Source organism: Arvicola amphibius, chromosome X, assembly GCF_903992535.2.
Source record: "Arvicola amphibius chromosome X, mArvAmp1.2, whole genome shotgun sequence".
NCBI lineage: Eukaryota > Metazoa > Chordata > Mammalia > Rodentia > Cricetidae > Arvicola > Arvicola amphibius.
Window position 1 is genome coordinate 63,883,240 of NC_052065.1, and position 17,676 is coordinate 63,900,915.

Sequence of the window (17,676 nt, forward strand, 5' to 3'; positions counted from 1 at the left end):
ATGTGGAAGCTGGGAAGAGTGGCACACTCCTTTTATCCCAGCTTTTAGGAGGCTGAGGTAGGTGGATCTCTGTGAGTTTGAGACCAGCCTGGTATGTATAGTGAGTTCTAGGGCAGCCACAGCTACATAATAATATCCTGTCTTAAGAAAACAAGAATAACAACATATATATGGGGGCTAAAGTAGAATGAGAGAAGATGGTGAAGTCTAAAGAGAGCAAACAGTAGGATGTAATACGGTATACATGTGACATGAGAGCAAGAGAAGGGACTATTTTGTGGGTGAGTGACCAAACAAGAGTAAAAGATTGAGAACTGGGGAGGATGGTTAGGGACAAATACAGTATAATGACATACTTGTGAAAATGTCACAAAGAAACCAAATTCTGTGAGTGCTAACTAGAAATTTTAATAAAATAATATATAAAGAATGCAAATATCTAGAAAAAGAAGAGATTAAAATAATAATAGAGTCTTCTAACAAAGAAAAGCACAGAATAAGGCAGATTTACCACCACATTCTGCCAGATCTTTAAAGCTGAACTACCAACTATTAACAATGATGCTCAAACTATTTCATAAAATAGAAAAATGAGAAACACGACCATCCTCAACCTCATTATGTGAAGCCAGTATTACCTTAGTAACAAAACTAGATGTGTTCTCTGTTTCTCCCCTCTCCCCCTGTCTCCCACAGCCACTCTACCCTCCACACACTAAATTTACATAATGAGCAAATAACACAAAAAATCTTAATAGAATAAAGGGATGATGCAACATATGCAAGCTAATAAGAGTAATACAGAGCATAAACACACTCAGGGACAGAAATAACAATCATATCAATAGATGAAAAGGCCTTTCACAAATTCAATGTGCCTTCATGATAGCCCCCGGAAAGCTATGCATAGAAGGAATATGCCTCAGTATAATAGAGGCTATATACAACAAACCCATAGCCAATGTAATAATAAATGTGGGAAAATTTGAAAGCGTTTCTTTTAAAAATGAGAAGAGTAGCCATTTTCTCCACTCTTAGTTAACATTGTGCTTGAATTCTTAGACAGAACAATAAGGCAAGAACAAGAATAAAAGAGATACAAATAGGAAAAAAAGCAAATTATCTCAGCTTGAAACCACATGAAACTATACTTAAAGACCTTAAAAACTCCACTAGAAAACTCATGCATATGATATTTTCAGCAAAGTAACAGGACCTAAAATCAACATATACAGACTGTAGCTTTTCTTTTTTCTTTTCTTGTGTGTGTGTGTGTGTGTGTGTGTGTGTGTGTGAGAGAGAGAGAGAGAGAGAGAGAGAGAGAGAGAGAGAGAGAGAGAGAGAGAGAGAGAGAGAGAATGTTATGTGTGTATTCGTGCCTGTGTGTGAAGAACAGTGGTCAACCTCAGGTGCTATTACTATCCACCTTGCTTTTTTTGTTTTTGTTTTTGAGGCAGAATCTTCTCATTGCCCTTGAGCTCATTAAGCAGGCTGGAATAGTTGGCCAGTCAGCCCCCAAGGACCTGCCTGTCACTGTGTCCGCAGTAGTGAATACAGATGTGCATCACTCTGCTCAGATTTCTTTATGTGGGTTATGGTGGCTGAACTTTTTCAGGCTTATGCAACAAGCACTTTACCAACAGAGCTACCTCTCCAGTCCATCAGCAGCTTTTCTACAATGTAATTAACCTGGTAAGAACAAAATCAGGAAAATGACTCCATTCACAAGAGCTTCAAAAATGTAAAGCACCGAGGAAAACACTAACCGTATGAAAAGCACCAGACCTCATTACAGATGGTTGTGAGCCACCATGTGGTTGCTGGGAATTGAACTCAGGACCTTTGGAAGAGCAGGCAGTGCTCTTAACCTCTGAGCCCTCTCTCCAGCCCCCTAACCGTATGAAAAGACTGCTACAGCCGGGCACGGTGGTGCATGCCTTTAATCCCACACTTGGGATTAAAAATCAGTTGGGCACAGATCTCTGAGTTCAAGGCCAAACTCAAAAACTCCAAATAATGCAATCAACAAACGAGCCAGAAAATTTAACACATAGTTTTCAAAACAATAAGTACAAAAAATGATCAATAAATATTTTTAAAAGTGTCCAAATATTTTAACCTCCACAGAAATGTAAATTAAAACCACTTTGTGATTCCATCCGACTCCCGGCATAATGGTTATTACCAAAGGAAGGAAATACCAACAAATGCTTGCAAGGATTCTGGGGGAAAAAAACTGCATATATCACTGGTTGGATGTAAACCAGTGCAGCCACTATGGAAACCAGTACAGACATTCCTCAAAAGAGTAGAAATAGGAAAGGAGGCTATCACTACGATGGAATGTCTATCCTAGATTCCTCAGGTCCAGACATGAATAAAATTTGTGTTCTCTGTTAATCTCTTTTTTGTGGTTTTCAGGAAAGCAAAAGGAAGTGGAGCCTATGGGTTTTGGCAACAGTTTTGTAAGCTTCAGTCAGGACAAGAGCCTCAGAAGTTCAGGTGACACAGGCTTTGTTGGTATCCAGGAAAGACCACTTTAGAGAAAGGGACTGAAGAAGCTATCATGCCGAGTCAACACCATGGATAAGATCCTGAGGAAATCCTGCCACCTGTCATGACCACACTAGCTTCCTGTACTACATCTCAGGAGTGGTTTTGCTCGTTTGTCTGTCTCTCTGTTTGTGCCTCCGGAAGAGTGATTATTTTGCCAAGTATACCAAGGTTTGACATTTTGGACATCTGTCTCTTTAGATTTGAGTTTAATCAGTTTTCTCTACTTTTGAGACAGTACTACCATTTGATCTCTCCTGGGTCACTAAGCGCCAGTTGGTGTGCATAAACCACCTCTGCTATCTAAGACATGAACAGCCATTCTCTTAGGTTTGGGGTTATTACTGTCATGGGGTAAAGATTCAGAGGGCCCAAATCCCCAGGAAACTGTGTTTCCATTTCCATTTGAGTCAATGTTTAAGAGTGTTCTATAATAATTTGTGTAAGCATGGGAAATACTAAGTCTAGCTGTCTAGTTCTTTTATGAACCAAAGTAAAATCTGAATTAATCTATCCATTCTTGTGTGTCATTTCAGACATTAGTTTTTCAGTCTGTGCTTTTGAAACTATCTTACTGCACACTAAAATTGCTATTCATAGCACATCTCACTAACAATGAAAGGATGTTGCTTTCAGAGAAACTGATGGAACTTGAAATCACCATATTAAGTGAATTAAGTCAGATCAGAAAGAAGCACATTTCTCTCATATGTAGTATCTACATTTAACAGTATGTCTATCAATTTATGCTTATATATGATAAGGAAATCAAAGGGAGTATTATGGAAAGGGGCCAATGGAAACAAAGGTGGTAGTGGGAGAAAAAAGATACCCAAAGTTTTCTCTCATATATAGAATTTGTTAGATATGCATATAGATTATATATGTATATTTGCATGCACAACGCATGAAAACAGACTACTTGGAGATGAAAGGGATCAACAGGAGAGGGAGGAGGAGAAGGGGGAATAAGGAAAAGTAATGGGAAACCGAATATGAACAAACTATAAAGATGTGTGTGTCTTTGAATTACTTTGTATAGGAACTAAAAACCAATGATAAAAAGCCTCGAAAACAGAACTAACATATGACTCAGCATTACCACTCTTGGGCATATAGGTAAAAGAATCTGTGTTGGCATAGCATGCAGATATTTGTGCATTCATGCTTACTGCAGCAGTTTTCATAATAGCCCAAATATGGAATTAGCCTACATGCTTACGAACAGATGAGAAGATAAATGTGATAAATACACATACATACATACATACACAAAATGGATATTTGTCCAGCCATAAAAATTAATAATTTGTATAATTTGTAAGAAATCATCGGAATTGGAGATCATCGTCATGTCAGGCAAAATAAGCCAGACTCAGAAAGAAAATTAGCACGCTTTCCCTTCTTTGACAACTCTAGCATTTAAATACACACACACACATACACACACACACACACACACATATACATAAGAGTAGAAATCTACATTTAAGCAGAAGGGAAGCACATGAGGAGAAAAGAAGGGATCAGAAAGCAAGGAAAAGGGAGTGATAGGAGGGGAAGTAAATCTCTCTCTCTCTTTCACACACACACACACACACACACACACACACGACACAAAAGCAGAAGAGGGACTATTGGAGGGAGAGGAAGGGGACAAACAACACGGACAAGCAGCATAGGTGACTATGCACAAAGTTCAATTATATACATATATGAAGATTTTAGATTGAAACTCATTTTGTATGTTAAGACATTTTAAAAAAGAAAATGAAAAAAATGAAGACATTTTAAAAGATGGGAAAAATAAATAGTTATTTTTCTTTTTAATATATCCTTTATTTTTTCAGATTATATCATTTCCTCTTCCCTTTCCTTCCTCCAAATATGCCCCATCCCTTGTTCTCATCCATTGTGTCCTTTTTCATTAATTGTAATTACATGCATATGTATATGTATATTCCTAAATGCATAAACACAACATGCTCAGTCTTCATAGATATTTTTCAAAGAAGATATTGATGGAGGACTCCCATTGGCTAATAAAGAAACTGCCTGGCCCATTTGATTGGCCAGCCCTTAGGTGGGCGGAGTAGACAGAACAGGAAGAAGGAAGTGAGGTAGATGGCTCAGTCAGATGCTACGCCTCTCCTAAGTTAGACAGACCACCATGCCTCTCCTCAGGGAGACAGACACTATGAAGCTCCAGCCCAAGATGGACGTAAGCTAGAAACTTCCTGGTAAGACACCACTTCGTGCTACTACATAGATTATTAGATATGGGTTAATCAAGATGTGAGTAAGAGGCTGAAAATAATGGGCCAGGCAGTGTTTAAAAGAATACAGTTTGTGTGTTGATATTTCGCGTGTAAAGGTAGCCGTGCAGGAGCCAGGGCAGCAGGAACGCAGCCCGTCTGCTCCTCACTACAAGATATAAAAATTGTCAAGTGACTAAAATATTCTCAATACATTTACTTATTTAGGAAATGCAAATCAAACCACAAAAGATACTGTGTTACCTTATACCAAGGTAGTCATTTTTAATGGAAAAATATTGGTGATAATGCCAATAAACTAAAACACTTTCTCTTCATTGTTAGATGAAATGTAAAATGGTTTAATCACACTGAAAAACAGCTTAGAGGTTCCTCAAAAATTACAATACAGTTCAATCATTCCCATCTTTCTCTCTGGTATATATTTTTAAAAACTGGAATGCACACACACATATGTATATAAAATCATTTCCATACAACTGTTCATAGTAGCCTTGTTCAGAACAGGAAAAAAAGGTGAAAACATCCCAAAAGTCTTTGAACAGATGTATAGACACACTCAGGCAAAGACAGAGAGTAGAATATTACTAATCTATTAAAGGAATGGTTTACTGTCAGATGCTGCAATGTAGGTGGATTTTGAAAACATAATGCTAATTGAAAAAAAAGCCAGATACAACTGGACACAGATACACACACACACACACACACACACGCACGCACGCACGCACTCACACATGCACACACACGGGGGGCGGGGAGAGATTACAGGATAGGCAAAGAGAGCTCGAATATAGATGAGTGGTTGTGACAGAGACTGGAGGTGAAGGGAACAGGGAGTTACTTCTCTTTAACTTCTTCCAAATACATCCCCATTGTTCCTAGTTTAATATCCTTTTATTAAATAACCCACTGACTCTAATTTGTGTTACCCATACACTCATGGATGTGGTGAGGTCACCCACTGTGTTGGTGAACTACCATGTACCACACCCTTAGAGAAAACTGACTTTCTCTCCCCTAGAAAGGGAGTTATTTGTTAATGTCTATGTGGTTTTGGGGGGATATAACAATAATAATTTGGGAATTACATTGAAGTAATGGCTTTACAACATTATAAATGAAGTAAATTACTGAATACTTTAAAATGATTGCTTTTGTCACATAACATTTGCCTAATGAAATGGATATTATTATTTTCTTTCTTATTAAATATGTAAGTTTCTAGGGGGAACTGGCTGTAAATACTTCATGATTATTTATTTGAAATTCAAAGGGGAAAAGTGATGGTTTTAAGGTCAAGTCTTATTTTCAAGCTTGAAACTTTCAAGGCTTTTAAAATGTTTGATACAAAAATCAAATGAACACATTACTAGTCAATACAAAAAAGTAAGCTTTTTTTCTTGAAGGAGGTAGAATACTTTATATTCTTATTAATGTACTAGTTGGCATCTAATACACTCTAATAATGTGTTGTGACTACAGTTCGTAGTTTTCAGGCACCACATTATTTAAACTTTGCAATAGCAATGCTTGGTATATATTAAAACAGAGCAAGTATTTATGATATGAATTAACAACCATACTAGTGAGATGCATACGAAAACAGTTGAGGTTGAAAGAGATTAGGTGACATGTCCTAGGTCTTCTGGCTTGTGAAAGCAGAATTAAAAGTAGAAGGAATCAAAAAATTATAGCTCAACTGATATATCTACAACACAATTCCTGCACCTAAGGCTCAGAAATCATTCTAAAAGAGGGAGTGGAAAGACGGGAAGCACCAGAGAACAGGAAGTTTGATGTGAGATTATGTGTCCTAGAAACGTCAGAGAGGTTACATCCGTGCATTTTTTTTTTTTTTTTTTTTTTTTTTGGTTTTTCGAGACAGGGTTTCTCTGCAGCTTTTTTTTTTTTTTTTTTTAGAGCCTGTCCTGCTGTCCTGGACCTAGCTCTCGTAGACCAGGCTGGCCTCAAACTCACAGAGATCCGCCTGCCTCTGCCTCCCGAGTGCTGGGATTAAAGGTATGTGTGCCACCACCGCCCGGCACATCCATGCATTCTTATCAACAAATCTGCCTAAACAAGATCCGAATGAGGATGACAACAGTAGACATGCTAATATGGAAGGGGAAACCTCAGGATGCCTCAACAAAGAGCTCCAGGCAACTAAGGAGAGCAGGAGATATGGTCTTCCCAGGGAAGAGCACATAAATTGTTTATGCAATACACAATGGTCAGGTCTGAAAACATATACATACAACTACATGATACAGACGGATCAGGTTGTACCTATGTATTTACAAGTGTGTATGCATGTGTGTATATGTATGTATGTATGCATGTGTGTGTGTGTGTGTGTATTACAATTAAGGAAAAAGCCATGAATTTGAGACAGTACAAGGGAGTGTGTGGGAGGGGTTGGAGGGAGGGAGGAAAAGGAAGGGGGTAATTATGTAATAATTTTATAATTAAAAATATTATAAAATAAAAAATAGAAGTACAAAATTATCACCTTTAGTTTCAGTTATAGCCTGATATTTAGGAGAGATGAGGTTCTCTTTAGAAAAAGTTAACTCTTTCATATTACTTTTTCAGTCATCTCAAAACCCCAATTTACTGTTTTTGTTGCGCTGATAAAAGAATGGCTTTTTTATCAGGTAGACTTGGCTTACAGTTCTCAACTGTATACTAAGGGTAACTTTAGGAAGTTTTGATTCACCATTTCTGAAATCCAGGTCATACATTTGTTCAAAGATTGTAAAATGACCAGCAAGAGGGCTCAAAGAGGGTATTTGCCACCAAGTCTGAGGGCCTGAGTTCAATCCCCAGAACTCATATGCTGGAAGGACATAACCAAGTCCTACACCTCCTCTGACTTCCACAGCATACTGTGGCATATCACTCCAAACCCCCCTCCCCCGCACACACACACACAAACACACACTCCATTTAAAACTTTAGAAAACATTTAACATTATAAAGTGAACATGGCATCAAAGAATGGTGGAGCCAGAAACAGAAGTCAAGGCCAGGCCACTTATATTACTGATTTTTATTTTTTGACATGGGTTCTACCTATATTCTAGAGGCTTGTTTTGAACTCCTAGACTCAAGTGATCCCCCATCTCAGATTGAGAATCTTTGCTGGGCTTAGCCTAGTTTAAAGAATGCTAACTGATACTAAAACGTTAAACAAACAAATGTCTGACTTCAGACTCTCCTGGTAGCTGAGGATGTCCCTGGCCTCCTGCTCCTCCTGCCTCTACTTCACAAATACTGGGACTACAAGTATGTGCTGTCATACTGATTTGCTCCCACTCTTGGTTTTACCTCAGCTTGCTGACGCAGTTTACATATCTGCCCAGTGGGGATACTAATGGCACCTACCCTATATATCTGTGAGGATTGAATGAGGTGATATATAGACTGGTAATATAGCTACAGTAATGAGGACATTTTTTTTCCTGGCACAAAGTAAGTACTATGTAAGAGCTAACTCTCACCATTACTGATTTTAACATGATTTCTTGGGGAACTCATATAAGTCAGTACTAAAGGACTTTAAAGTAGGTTTAATAGTGTTTACAATGTGGCATTGTTCCTAGGAGCAGTGTACATACAATAACAATGGGGCTGAACTTTTGATCTCTTAGTTAATCATTCAAAAAAGCTCAAGGTCAGAGAACAGGACAACCTCCCAGTCTACTTCATGTACCTTAATATTGAGAGGAAGAAAGGGGAAACAGCCTAAATATTTATCCATGAAAGCAACAAACAAAATTTATTTTTAAAAGTCTTTTCTGTATTTCCATAACATTGTTAAGAAGGCCAGATAAAAGTCAAATCTTAATGTATAGAGTTGACTAGAAGTATTATATCAGAAAAACATGGTAACTTCTTGCCTTCCTACTTTACCTAAATCTGTGTCAGGGTGGAGTTTACCAAATATGTAATAGAAGGAGGTTTATAAGTGTAGTTGGGTCCTGGGACTGAAAAGTAGCGCAATAACTGTAGTGTGTTAGGTGTGAAGTTAAGATATGAGGAAATAAATGAGTCTTGGGAAAGCAAATTTGAGATGTCTGATGGAGCAAGTGGGGTGGCAATAAGAAGCCCACACTGAATAAAGAGGAGAGATTGTTGGCCACAAGTGTATGGATGCTGCTGGCAATGGAATTCTTGTGCTGACGTGATAATAGGTATTAATGAGTTCTCATTTGAAAAGATATGGGGACTCGTCAATGATTTGTGAGAAATTTCTCTTGAGAGGAGAAAGGACATATTATGAAAATTAATTTGACTTTATGACTATGTTAGAAGGCCATGTGCAATAGACAAAGGACTTGGGGCATAGGAATCTAAGTGCAGGGGGTGGGTAAATACAAGAAAGGGTCTTGGATTTTGTGTTGAGAAATACTGTAGAATTCTGAGTTTGAAAGAACGAAAGATATGGTGGGAAACATATTATAAATAAGGAGGGACTAGAGTTCTTGGGGTGGCCGGCCACACCATAAGAAAGGCCCAGCATCATTAAAGGGGGTGGTCTAATAAGAGGACATGAGAAATGATATTCCCATTGGAAAGGGGCAGAAAGTGTTACAGACTTCGGCAAGAAGGAACTGAATTTCCCAGGCTTGGGAAGGCAAGGGGGCAAGTGCACTCCTAGAAAACAAGGACAAACACCAGAGACAGTTAGTGACAGAATGTGGTGGGGGCAATGGGAACACACTGGAGGGGTGGAGAATGTCTCTCAGAAAAGATAACAAGGAAAAATCACCACTCTTATGACTTCTCAGTATGCTCTGTTCTACATGTGGTGTGTCAGAAAAATGTGGGACCTCTTGAGGAAGGAGTTGAACGCTTCACAAAGGTGGAAAGGGAAAGATGGAAGGGCACCCTAAGTGGTACATGAAGAGCCCTAAGAAATGAGATAATAAGGTTGTGTAGAACCCCACACCACTGTAAGACCTCTGAAATGAGGAAATTCCCCGGGGAAGGAAAGAGGAAGGCTTATACCACTGTGTTAAACCGTGAGTAGAACAAGCATACTGAGAAGTCCATAAGAGGTAACATATGAAGGCTGCCTCTCTCTCTCTCTCTCTCTTCTCTCTCTCTCTCTCCTCTCTCTCTCTCTCTCCTCTCCGTCTCTCTCTCTCACCTCTGTCTCACTCCTTCTCTTCTCATGCCTCTCTCAATGGTACCTACGATCGTCCTATCTCTCCGTCAGCAATCTCGCCTTCTCTCTCATCCACTCCTCTCTCTCTCTCCTCTCTCTCTCTCTGTGTGTGTGTGTGTGCGCGCACTCCGGGATCTTAGGGAAAGGATGGATATCACTGTAGGAAAACTGAGACTGAACAGAATGCTCTGATGGGAGAGGGATCTTAAGTGGGTGGAGATGGGAAACATGTCAGCCTGTGTGTGCAGAGAGAAAGTATGGGTCCCAATGTGGGAAAAAGGTGAGCTAATGTTAGAGTAAAGGAAATAGTTTTGGATTCCTAGTAGGGAATCCCTAGTATGGAAGGAATCCTAGTAGGAGGGGAAAATGGTGGGACTCTTAGTTGGATGCATTGGTGGAGCGGGCACTTTAAGGACACAGGATATGGTGCTTCCTCAATTGATTGGGTGGGCTCAGAAGGAGAAGATACAGCCTAAGTGGTTACCCTGTACAGGAAAGGGGGTTCTAGTGGGAAGAGCCAGGAGATTATCGTGGGGAGGGCAAAGAAATAAGAAAACCCAGAGGAGCAGTGAGGGCGACGTGGTGGGACCCTCGTGGGAGGGCACGTGGGAGATATTGTGATAAGCCCAAGGTTGTAGACTAGTTTTTCCGGGAACGAAAGGAAAACCGCAGAGTGAGGGCTGAGCGCACTGGGGACATCAGTGGGAAGGATAGGGCAAACGATTATGCTAGAGCATAATTTCCCCACTTTTTGTGCCCAGCCCCACTTACCGAGACAGAGTTCAAAGACGTAGGCATAGTAGGACCAGAGAACGACGAGGACTATAACGAGCACTGGCACCCAGGACAGTACCCGGCGGCAGCACCACAGCCCCCAAGACAGAGCCATCTTCCAGCCCCGCCGCATCTTCGGCTCGAAGATCGACCGAGCAGGCCTGCTGGCGCCGGCCGGGAACTGCTTGGGCGGCGGCTGGGAGGCGGGAAGGCGCGCTGTGCGGCGCTCCACTGCCTAGCCTGGCGGGAACCGTCCCCAAACCGTAGCCACCTGTGGGGCTGTGCTGCCCAGCGCGCCCCGCCTTGCACTGTAGGTGTGAGTCAAGGCCGGAGGTTCCGGCCGTGATGGGACAGAAGGGGGTCGCCAGGCAGTCCAGGCCGGTGGGCTCAGAGGGATTGAAGTCCCTCCCCTTTCCACCTTTCCCCCCACCCCCAACCCCTTGCTCGGCTCAGCTTGCAGGGCTGGACCTCTGCAAAACTGTAAAGCCTAAGAATTGTGGGTCCGCCCGTCTGCCCTTACTGCACTGCGTCCACCTTCTCTTCAATTCCGCTTTTCCCTCTTTTCCTTCCCATCTCCCCTTTTCTCTGCTGTCCCAATCCCCAGACACACAAGTACACAGAACTGTGTGAAAGATGCACACCACACAGTAGCATCTCATAAATTAAAGGTCATCCATCCCCATCCTCCACTGCTGCTTGAACAGTATGCTTAACACGTAGTGCCGCAGTCTCTGCTGGGGTGAATCCCTTGACAGGACACTCCTTCCTCCCTTTCTGTCCTCCCTGCAGAATGAGCTTAGTATAGTTTCAGAATAAACACAATGGTGCAGAAGTCAAGCGAGGGCCACAATGATTCTGTGCTCAGTGAAAGCTCTAAAGGTAGTGAGTGCTGTTTCATCTAAGCTTTATTAATAAAGGCATTTTTTTCAGGCAGAAGAGAATGGATGACCTTTCAAACCAGAAACATGTTTGAAAAAACATGGCATAATGAGAATTCCAAAGTGTTCCAAGAACAGCTGGTGTACCTTGAAGAGAGTTTATAGGAAAAGGAGAGAGTGGGGAAGAGACGGAAAATACAGTGACGCCAGGGTATGAAGGCTCTTCTGTGCCCTGTCAGAAACTGGAAACACTGTCCTGAAAAGCAGAGCCTGAATGTCTGCAGAGGTGGAGGGGCGCTGGAGAGGTGTCGCAGTGGTATTTTTGTAAAACAATAGGCAGAATTTCTGAAAGGCAGATAGCCTAAGGCAGGGAGACCAACCTGCAGGCGATTTCATTCAATAACTAATTTTGGAGTAGTTGCTTTCTGTTAGGTCAACTTTAATATAAATAAAAAATGACAAAGCGGGGACTGCCTGCCACCCAGAAGCTCATGTCCTCATGGTGGCAACAGGTTGTTGTTTTTGACACAAGTACAATAATAGAAGTGTGGTAGGTGGGCATCTATGTAATTCACACACATTGTTTAAATGATTTCCAAAGGTCTAGTACATGAAGAGATTATAATTTCGCTGAGACCCAGTTTTGACTTACATTCTGTGTAATTGATGTGTGGGAGCAAGAGGTTTTAAGAGGTTGTTTTGTGTTTGAAATGTGTGGTTATACATGCAATAATGTTCCTAAAGCTTTATTGTTGCTTTTCAGATGAAGATAAAGATTGATGTTACCAAAGTAATAATGTAATGAAATGCAGTGTATATTTTAGTTACAATATTTAATAGCCCAATAAGTTCTTTAGCTCTGAAGTTCTGACACAAATACTTCAGATTTCCATTAATCATGGATTTGAGGATCTTAGAACTTATATTTTGAGATCATCGCATCTACTTTGTTTAATTCAAGTATATTTGTGGAGGAAATTATTAAATGTAGAAGAAATTCTGAGCTAGGCTGAGTACTGACTAGCATACTATTAAGGTGACGGGCTTAAAGAGGGAATTTGGGGGAAAGGAATTCCAGGTAAAGGAAACTATATAATGGTGAAGATGTATAAACCTTTATGGCATATTTGAAAAGACTTTAAGACTGTCTCGTTGGAAGGTATCACAGTAGGCTAACATCTTGATTAATATTTTGACAGCAAGAGTTTGGGCATTAAGAGTTGGAGAGCTGGCTCAGTGGTTACAAGAGCTTGTTGTGCTTCAAGAATTTGGTTCCTGGCACCCACATCAGGTCCCTTCTACCTGCCTGTAACTGTATCTCCTGGAGTTCTGGGGCTCCCTTCTGATCTCTGTGAGCACCTGCATACCTTACACACACACACACACACACAATTTAAAATTTAAAAAGACTGTGGGCCAGATGGTGGTGGTGCATGCCTTTCATTCCAACACTTGGGAAGCAGAGACAGGAGGATCTTTGTGAGTTCAAAGCCAGCCTGATCTACAGAGCAAGTTCCAGGACAGGCTTCAAAGCTACAGAGAAACCCTATCTCGAACAACAACAATAACAACAACAACAATAAAGACTTTGGGTCCAAAGCAGGGGAAGAAGAGGCACATGGAACTGTTTGGGGAAATAAGCAATAGAATTTGTTAATCTGCCGCGCACTGCGCCCCCGTGTCTGCGCTCTGTACGCTATTACCCAGTTACCGAGCTTTGGGCAAGGGGCTGGAGGTTAAAAAACAGCGACACGGGTCATCCTTGAATTCCCCAAGAATGCCCCCTTTATTGTGTTCAGGGGCAGATTATATAGAGATAGCCACGCCCCAGCCAAACCCACCAGAATCCACTCTGCCATCGGGTATTCCTGAAGGTCTCGTGCTCAGAGCAGCTGTAGGCACTCGGATCAGGGGCTTACAAGAAATTCAGGATCTGGGGTCTCTCTGCTCTCAACATTAATCACTTGTAACAAGTGAGGGGTGAAGTAAGTCAAGCTAACTACTAGATTTCTTCCTTCAGCAGCTACAACAATGTTGCCTGGCAACCACCACAGAGGCCACTGTGAAAGGAGGAGGTTGGGGAGTGAAATTTTTGGTAATGGTGAGCTTTGCCAAATTTTCCTTTTCTAGTGTAGATTGGGCTCTAATCAAATAGCTTGCGGTGAGGACCTATTTATAGTGAGAGTTCACGTGCAGATTAAAATGGATGGCTAAGAACCAAGCTCAAGAATATATCGCAAGATTTAGCAAAGTATGTTCATGGACAACATATGGACTACTGCCTTGTTTTGGTTTGTTTTCCCGCCATTTTAGACTGAGCATTGAAGCCTAGTGGTGGCTGAAAAGTCCTAGAGATCAAGGTGCCAGCCAGTTCAGTTTCTCATGAAGACTCACTTCCAATTCATAGAGAACTCTTTTCACTGTCTTCGCAGGAAGTATTTGGGAAGTTCTTGGAGGTGGAAGTGTCTCTTACTTTAACACTAATCTCATTCACAAGGACATAATCATTTTCCAGTGCTTTCCTCCTCTGTTTTATTCTTAGTTTATTGATGAGCATAGTGTTACATGAGTGCAATACTAACATTAGCAGGTAAAGGCAGGAGGCTTGGGGGAAAATCATTCTCAGCTGTGTTCCTGATCTAGCTCAGCTTCAGGCTGGGTTACTTGAGATCCTTCATCAAAACTGTAGTGATATTTTAACTGTATTTTAATAAGGCTTGCCTGAAGAATCAGAATGCTAAGCAGCCACACTAGTCAGTCATACAGGCCAGGTAGTGGTGGCACATGCCTTTAATCCCAGCACTTGGTAGGCAAAGGCAGGTGGGTCCTCAGTGAGTTCGAGGCCAGCCTGGTCTACAGAGTGAGTTCCAAGACAGCCAGGGCTGTTACACACAGAAACCCTGTCTCAAAATCCAATAAATAAATAAATAAATAAATAAATAAATAAATAAGGTCTCCCTTCCTCATGGACAGCATGGACAGGGAGAACTGGAGTGGGAGAGAGAGAGAGAGATGAGAGCGAGAGAGAGAGAGAGAGAGAGAGAGAGAGAGAGAGAGAGAGAGAGAGAAATAAACCAAAACAGTGACTTTTGAAGTAAGGAGGATGAGGCCCCACAACAACAATTTTCCAGGACTGTGATAATATCACTAAGCTGAAAAATACCACCTAAAGATCAGCTTTGGACTCCAAACTACTCAGGACCATTTCAAGGTGGCTAACTGAGAGGATTCAGCCTCACAGACTACTCTAGCCAGGACTTGAGACAACTCCTGCACTTTCCCATTAGGCAGAGACTGGACAACAAATGATACAGCTACCTCTCTCAGGACTTGACAATTAACCCCAATTTTTCTTCTCAGGATCCCCAAAAGATGCCATCACCCACAGACAGCAGGAAGTAAATTTAAGAATACGATGTCCACATTCCCAAGAAGTAGGGTGGGTGGTTATTGGTCCTTCAATGGATTATGGATATTTGTCATTGTTTTGAGGGGGTTGGATACAAGTTGTTATTGGTTATGGCCAGGAGGAAAGTTGAACAAAGGAAATTAGATTCAAGATTCTTGTTTTGAAACGAAAAAAAGGGATATAAATGTGATGGGATTAAAGGGTAGATTATTGAATTTACTCTGAAAAGAAAAAGGGAGGATATAGATAAAAGATAAAAAGGTAGGTTATTAAATCTACTTTTAAAAAGCAACTACTAGTTTTAAGTCTTTTTCAGTGGATTAGACTTTTGGATATTATAAACAAATTTTGTATATTATTACAGATTTGAGGTTAATTTTGTTAGAACATACTGTACATACATTTCTACTTTTGTTCAAGCTATTATATCCATACAACTCATTTAACAATGTAATGCAAATTTCTAGTCCTTAAAAACTATTATCACCAACTGTTTGGAATAATAAGGAAATGTGGGTTAGTAATTAATCACCTATTATAATCAAACTTGTAGTCACATTAGATATGTTTTCAATGTCAAACAAAGATATATTTTAGATAGACAGGTCATCTTCAAACACTTATTGATTTACAGAATATGCCATTTAAGATGTTTAACAACATAGGCTCCTTTTTTATAACAATGAGACATGTTTGCACTTGCAGACCCAAACTACTTCAGAGAAGATAATGGGCATCCACGAAACTCCACATGGAGTTTACATTCTTTATGGCAAAAGTAAGCCAATGGACAAGAAAATGCCCTTGCCTTGACTGATGACAGTATGCTGTCCAAACTGGACAAGCAGGACACAAAAGAAAGTGACTGCCAAATATTTTCAAGACAAGTAGGGACAGTCCTTCAGAATTTCCTGCTTCATAGAAAAGCCTGTAAGATATACTAGGCATGTAGGCCAAATATGGATGCCCCAGTGCTGCAGAGGAACTTTGGGTGACTGTTCAGGCAGACAGCCGTTTCTGTCATTTCTCACATTTTTTGGAAGTCGCTTGTTTGCACTTCTTGTTTACTCAGTTAATATTATTTCCTTCTTGGGTCTTTGCGGAAGTTGAAGACTAGATAGTTATAGTTTTCCTTATTTACCAGACTCAGAAGTTATTATAGAAAATAAATTATGTACAAGACATTAAACTCACCAAGATAGGATAGATATGGAATATTTTCTCTGAATTTGTAAAATGCAATTGGACTAGACATTGTTGATGTATTTATTGCCTGTATATGTTATATATACTTATTGTACTTATTGTATATAGTTTTTCTTATATTGGTTATAGCCTTTTTTATTCTAGATGAAAAGGGGGAAATGTAGTGATATTTCATTTGTATTTTAATAAATAAAGCTTGCCTGAAGGTTAGAAGGCAAAGCAGCTATACTAGTCAGCCATACAGGCCAGGCAGTGGTGGCACACACCTTTAATCGCAGTAGCCATACTAGTTAGCCATAAAGACTGGGTGGTGGTGGTGCACACCTTTAATCCCAGCACTAGAGAGGAATGTAAGGTGGGATGAGACAGGAACTCACTTTATTTCAGTCTAAAGATTTCATAGAGGTAAGAGCTCTCTAGTGGCTTGGCTGCTTTGCTTTTCTGATCTTTAGGTTAAACCCCAATGTCTGTCTCTAGGTGTTGGTAAAGGTTTCTGTCCTACCTGATCCCATAATAAACACACAGAAGCTATATTATTTAAATTACTGCTTGGCCAATCACTTAAGCGTGTTGCAAGCTAGCTTGTACATCTAGAATTAACCCATTTCCATTATTTTATATTTCACCACAAGGCTCATGGCCTACCAGCAAGGTTCCAGCTTGCAGCTCACATCGTTTTCCTCTGGTGGCTCCATGGTGTCTTACTGACTCTGCCTACTCTCTCTCTCTCTCTCTCTCTCTCTCTCTCTCTCTCTCTCTCTCTCCATATATATATATATATATGTGTGTGTGTGTGTGTGTGTGTGTGTGTGTGTGTGTGTGTGTGTGTGTGTGTGTGTGTGTGTATATATCAGCCTGGCTATATTCTGTTAAGCCATTGGCCAAAATCAGCTTCTTTATTCATTAAACAATAAAAGCAACACATATATAGAAGGACTTGCCACACCATCTGGGTTTTTATTATTCGTGCTGCACAATTTTTTAAGTTATATTTAATTAGTATGTCTGTATGCATGTACATGTGTGTACATGTGTGTGTACATGCCACACAGTGTGTGTGTGGAGGTCAGAGAACAATATACAAGTCATTTCTTTTTTCCATCAGGTCATCATATAGGTCCTGGAAATCAAACTCAGGTTGTCAGGCTTGGCTGTATGCTTTTACCTGCTGAGCCATCTCCTAGTTCCTACCCTATTTATTGAGATATACTAATTGGACATGCTGTTATATTTCACAGATACAATTTCTTCCAAGTAATAATGTACTTTGATCATATTAATTTCCCTTGATTTCCTCACTTTAATTTATATACCTACAAAGAATTCTAGGATTTACTAATGAGGAAAAACATGTGGTATTATCTTTATGCATGTGATTTGGTTTCTCTTAATATGATTATCTCCAGT

The 17,676-nt window shown here is 40.4% G+C and overlaps 1 protein-coding gene across 1 annotated transcript in view; it reads right to left on the minus strand.

Moving 5' to 3' along the window:
* The window catches only part of Zdhhc15 (zinc finger DHHC-type palmitoyltransferase 15), a 103,291-nt gene extending 92,352 nt beyond the window's left edge, over positions 1–10,939 (minus strand). Inside the window, 1 exon segment of the mRNA XM_038316268.1 lies at positions 10,774–10,939. Coding sequence (XP_038172196.1) covers positions 10,774–10,909 — 136 coding nt within the window. The 5' untranslated portion in view covers positions 10,910–10,939.
* Positions 10,940–17,676: the final 6,737 nt, after the last annotated feature.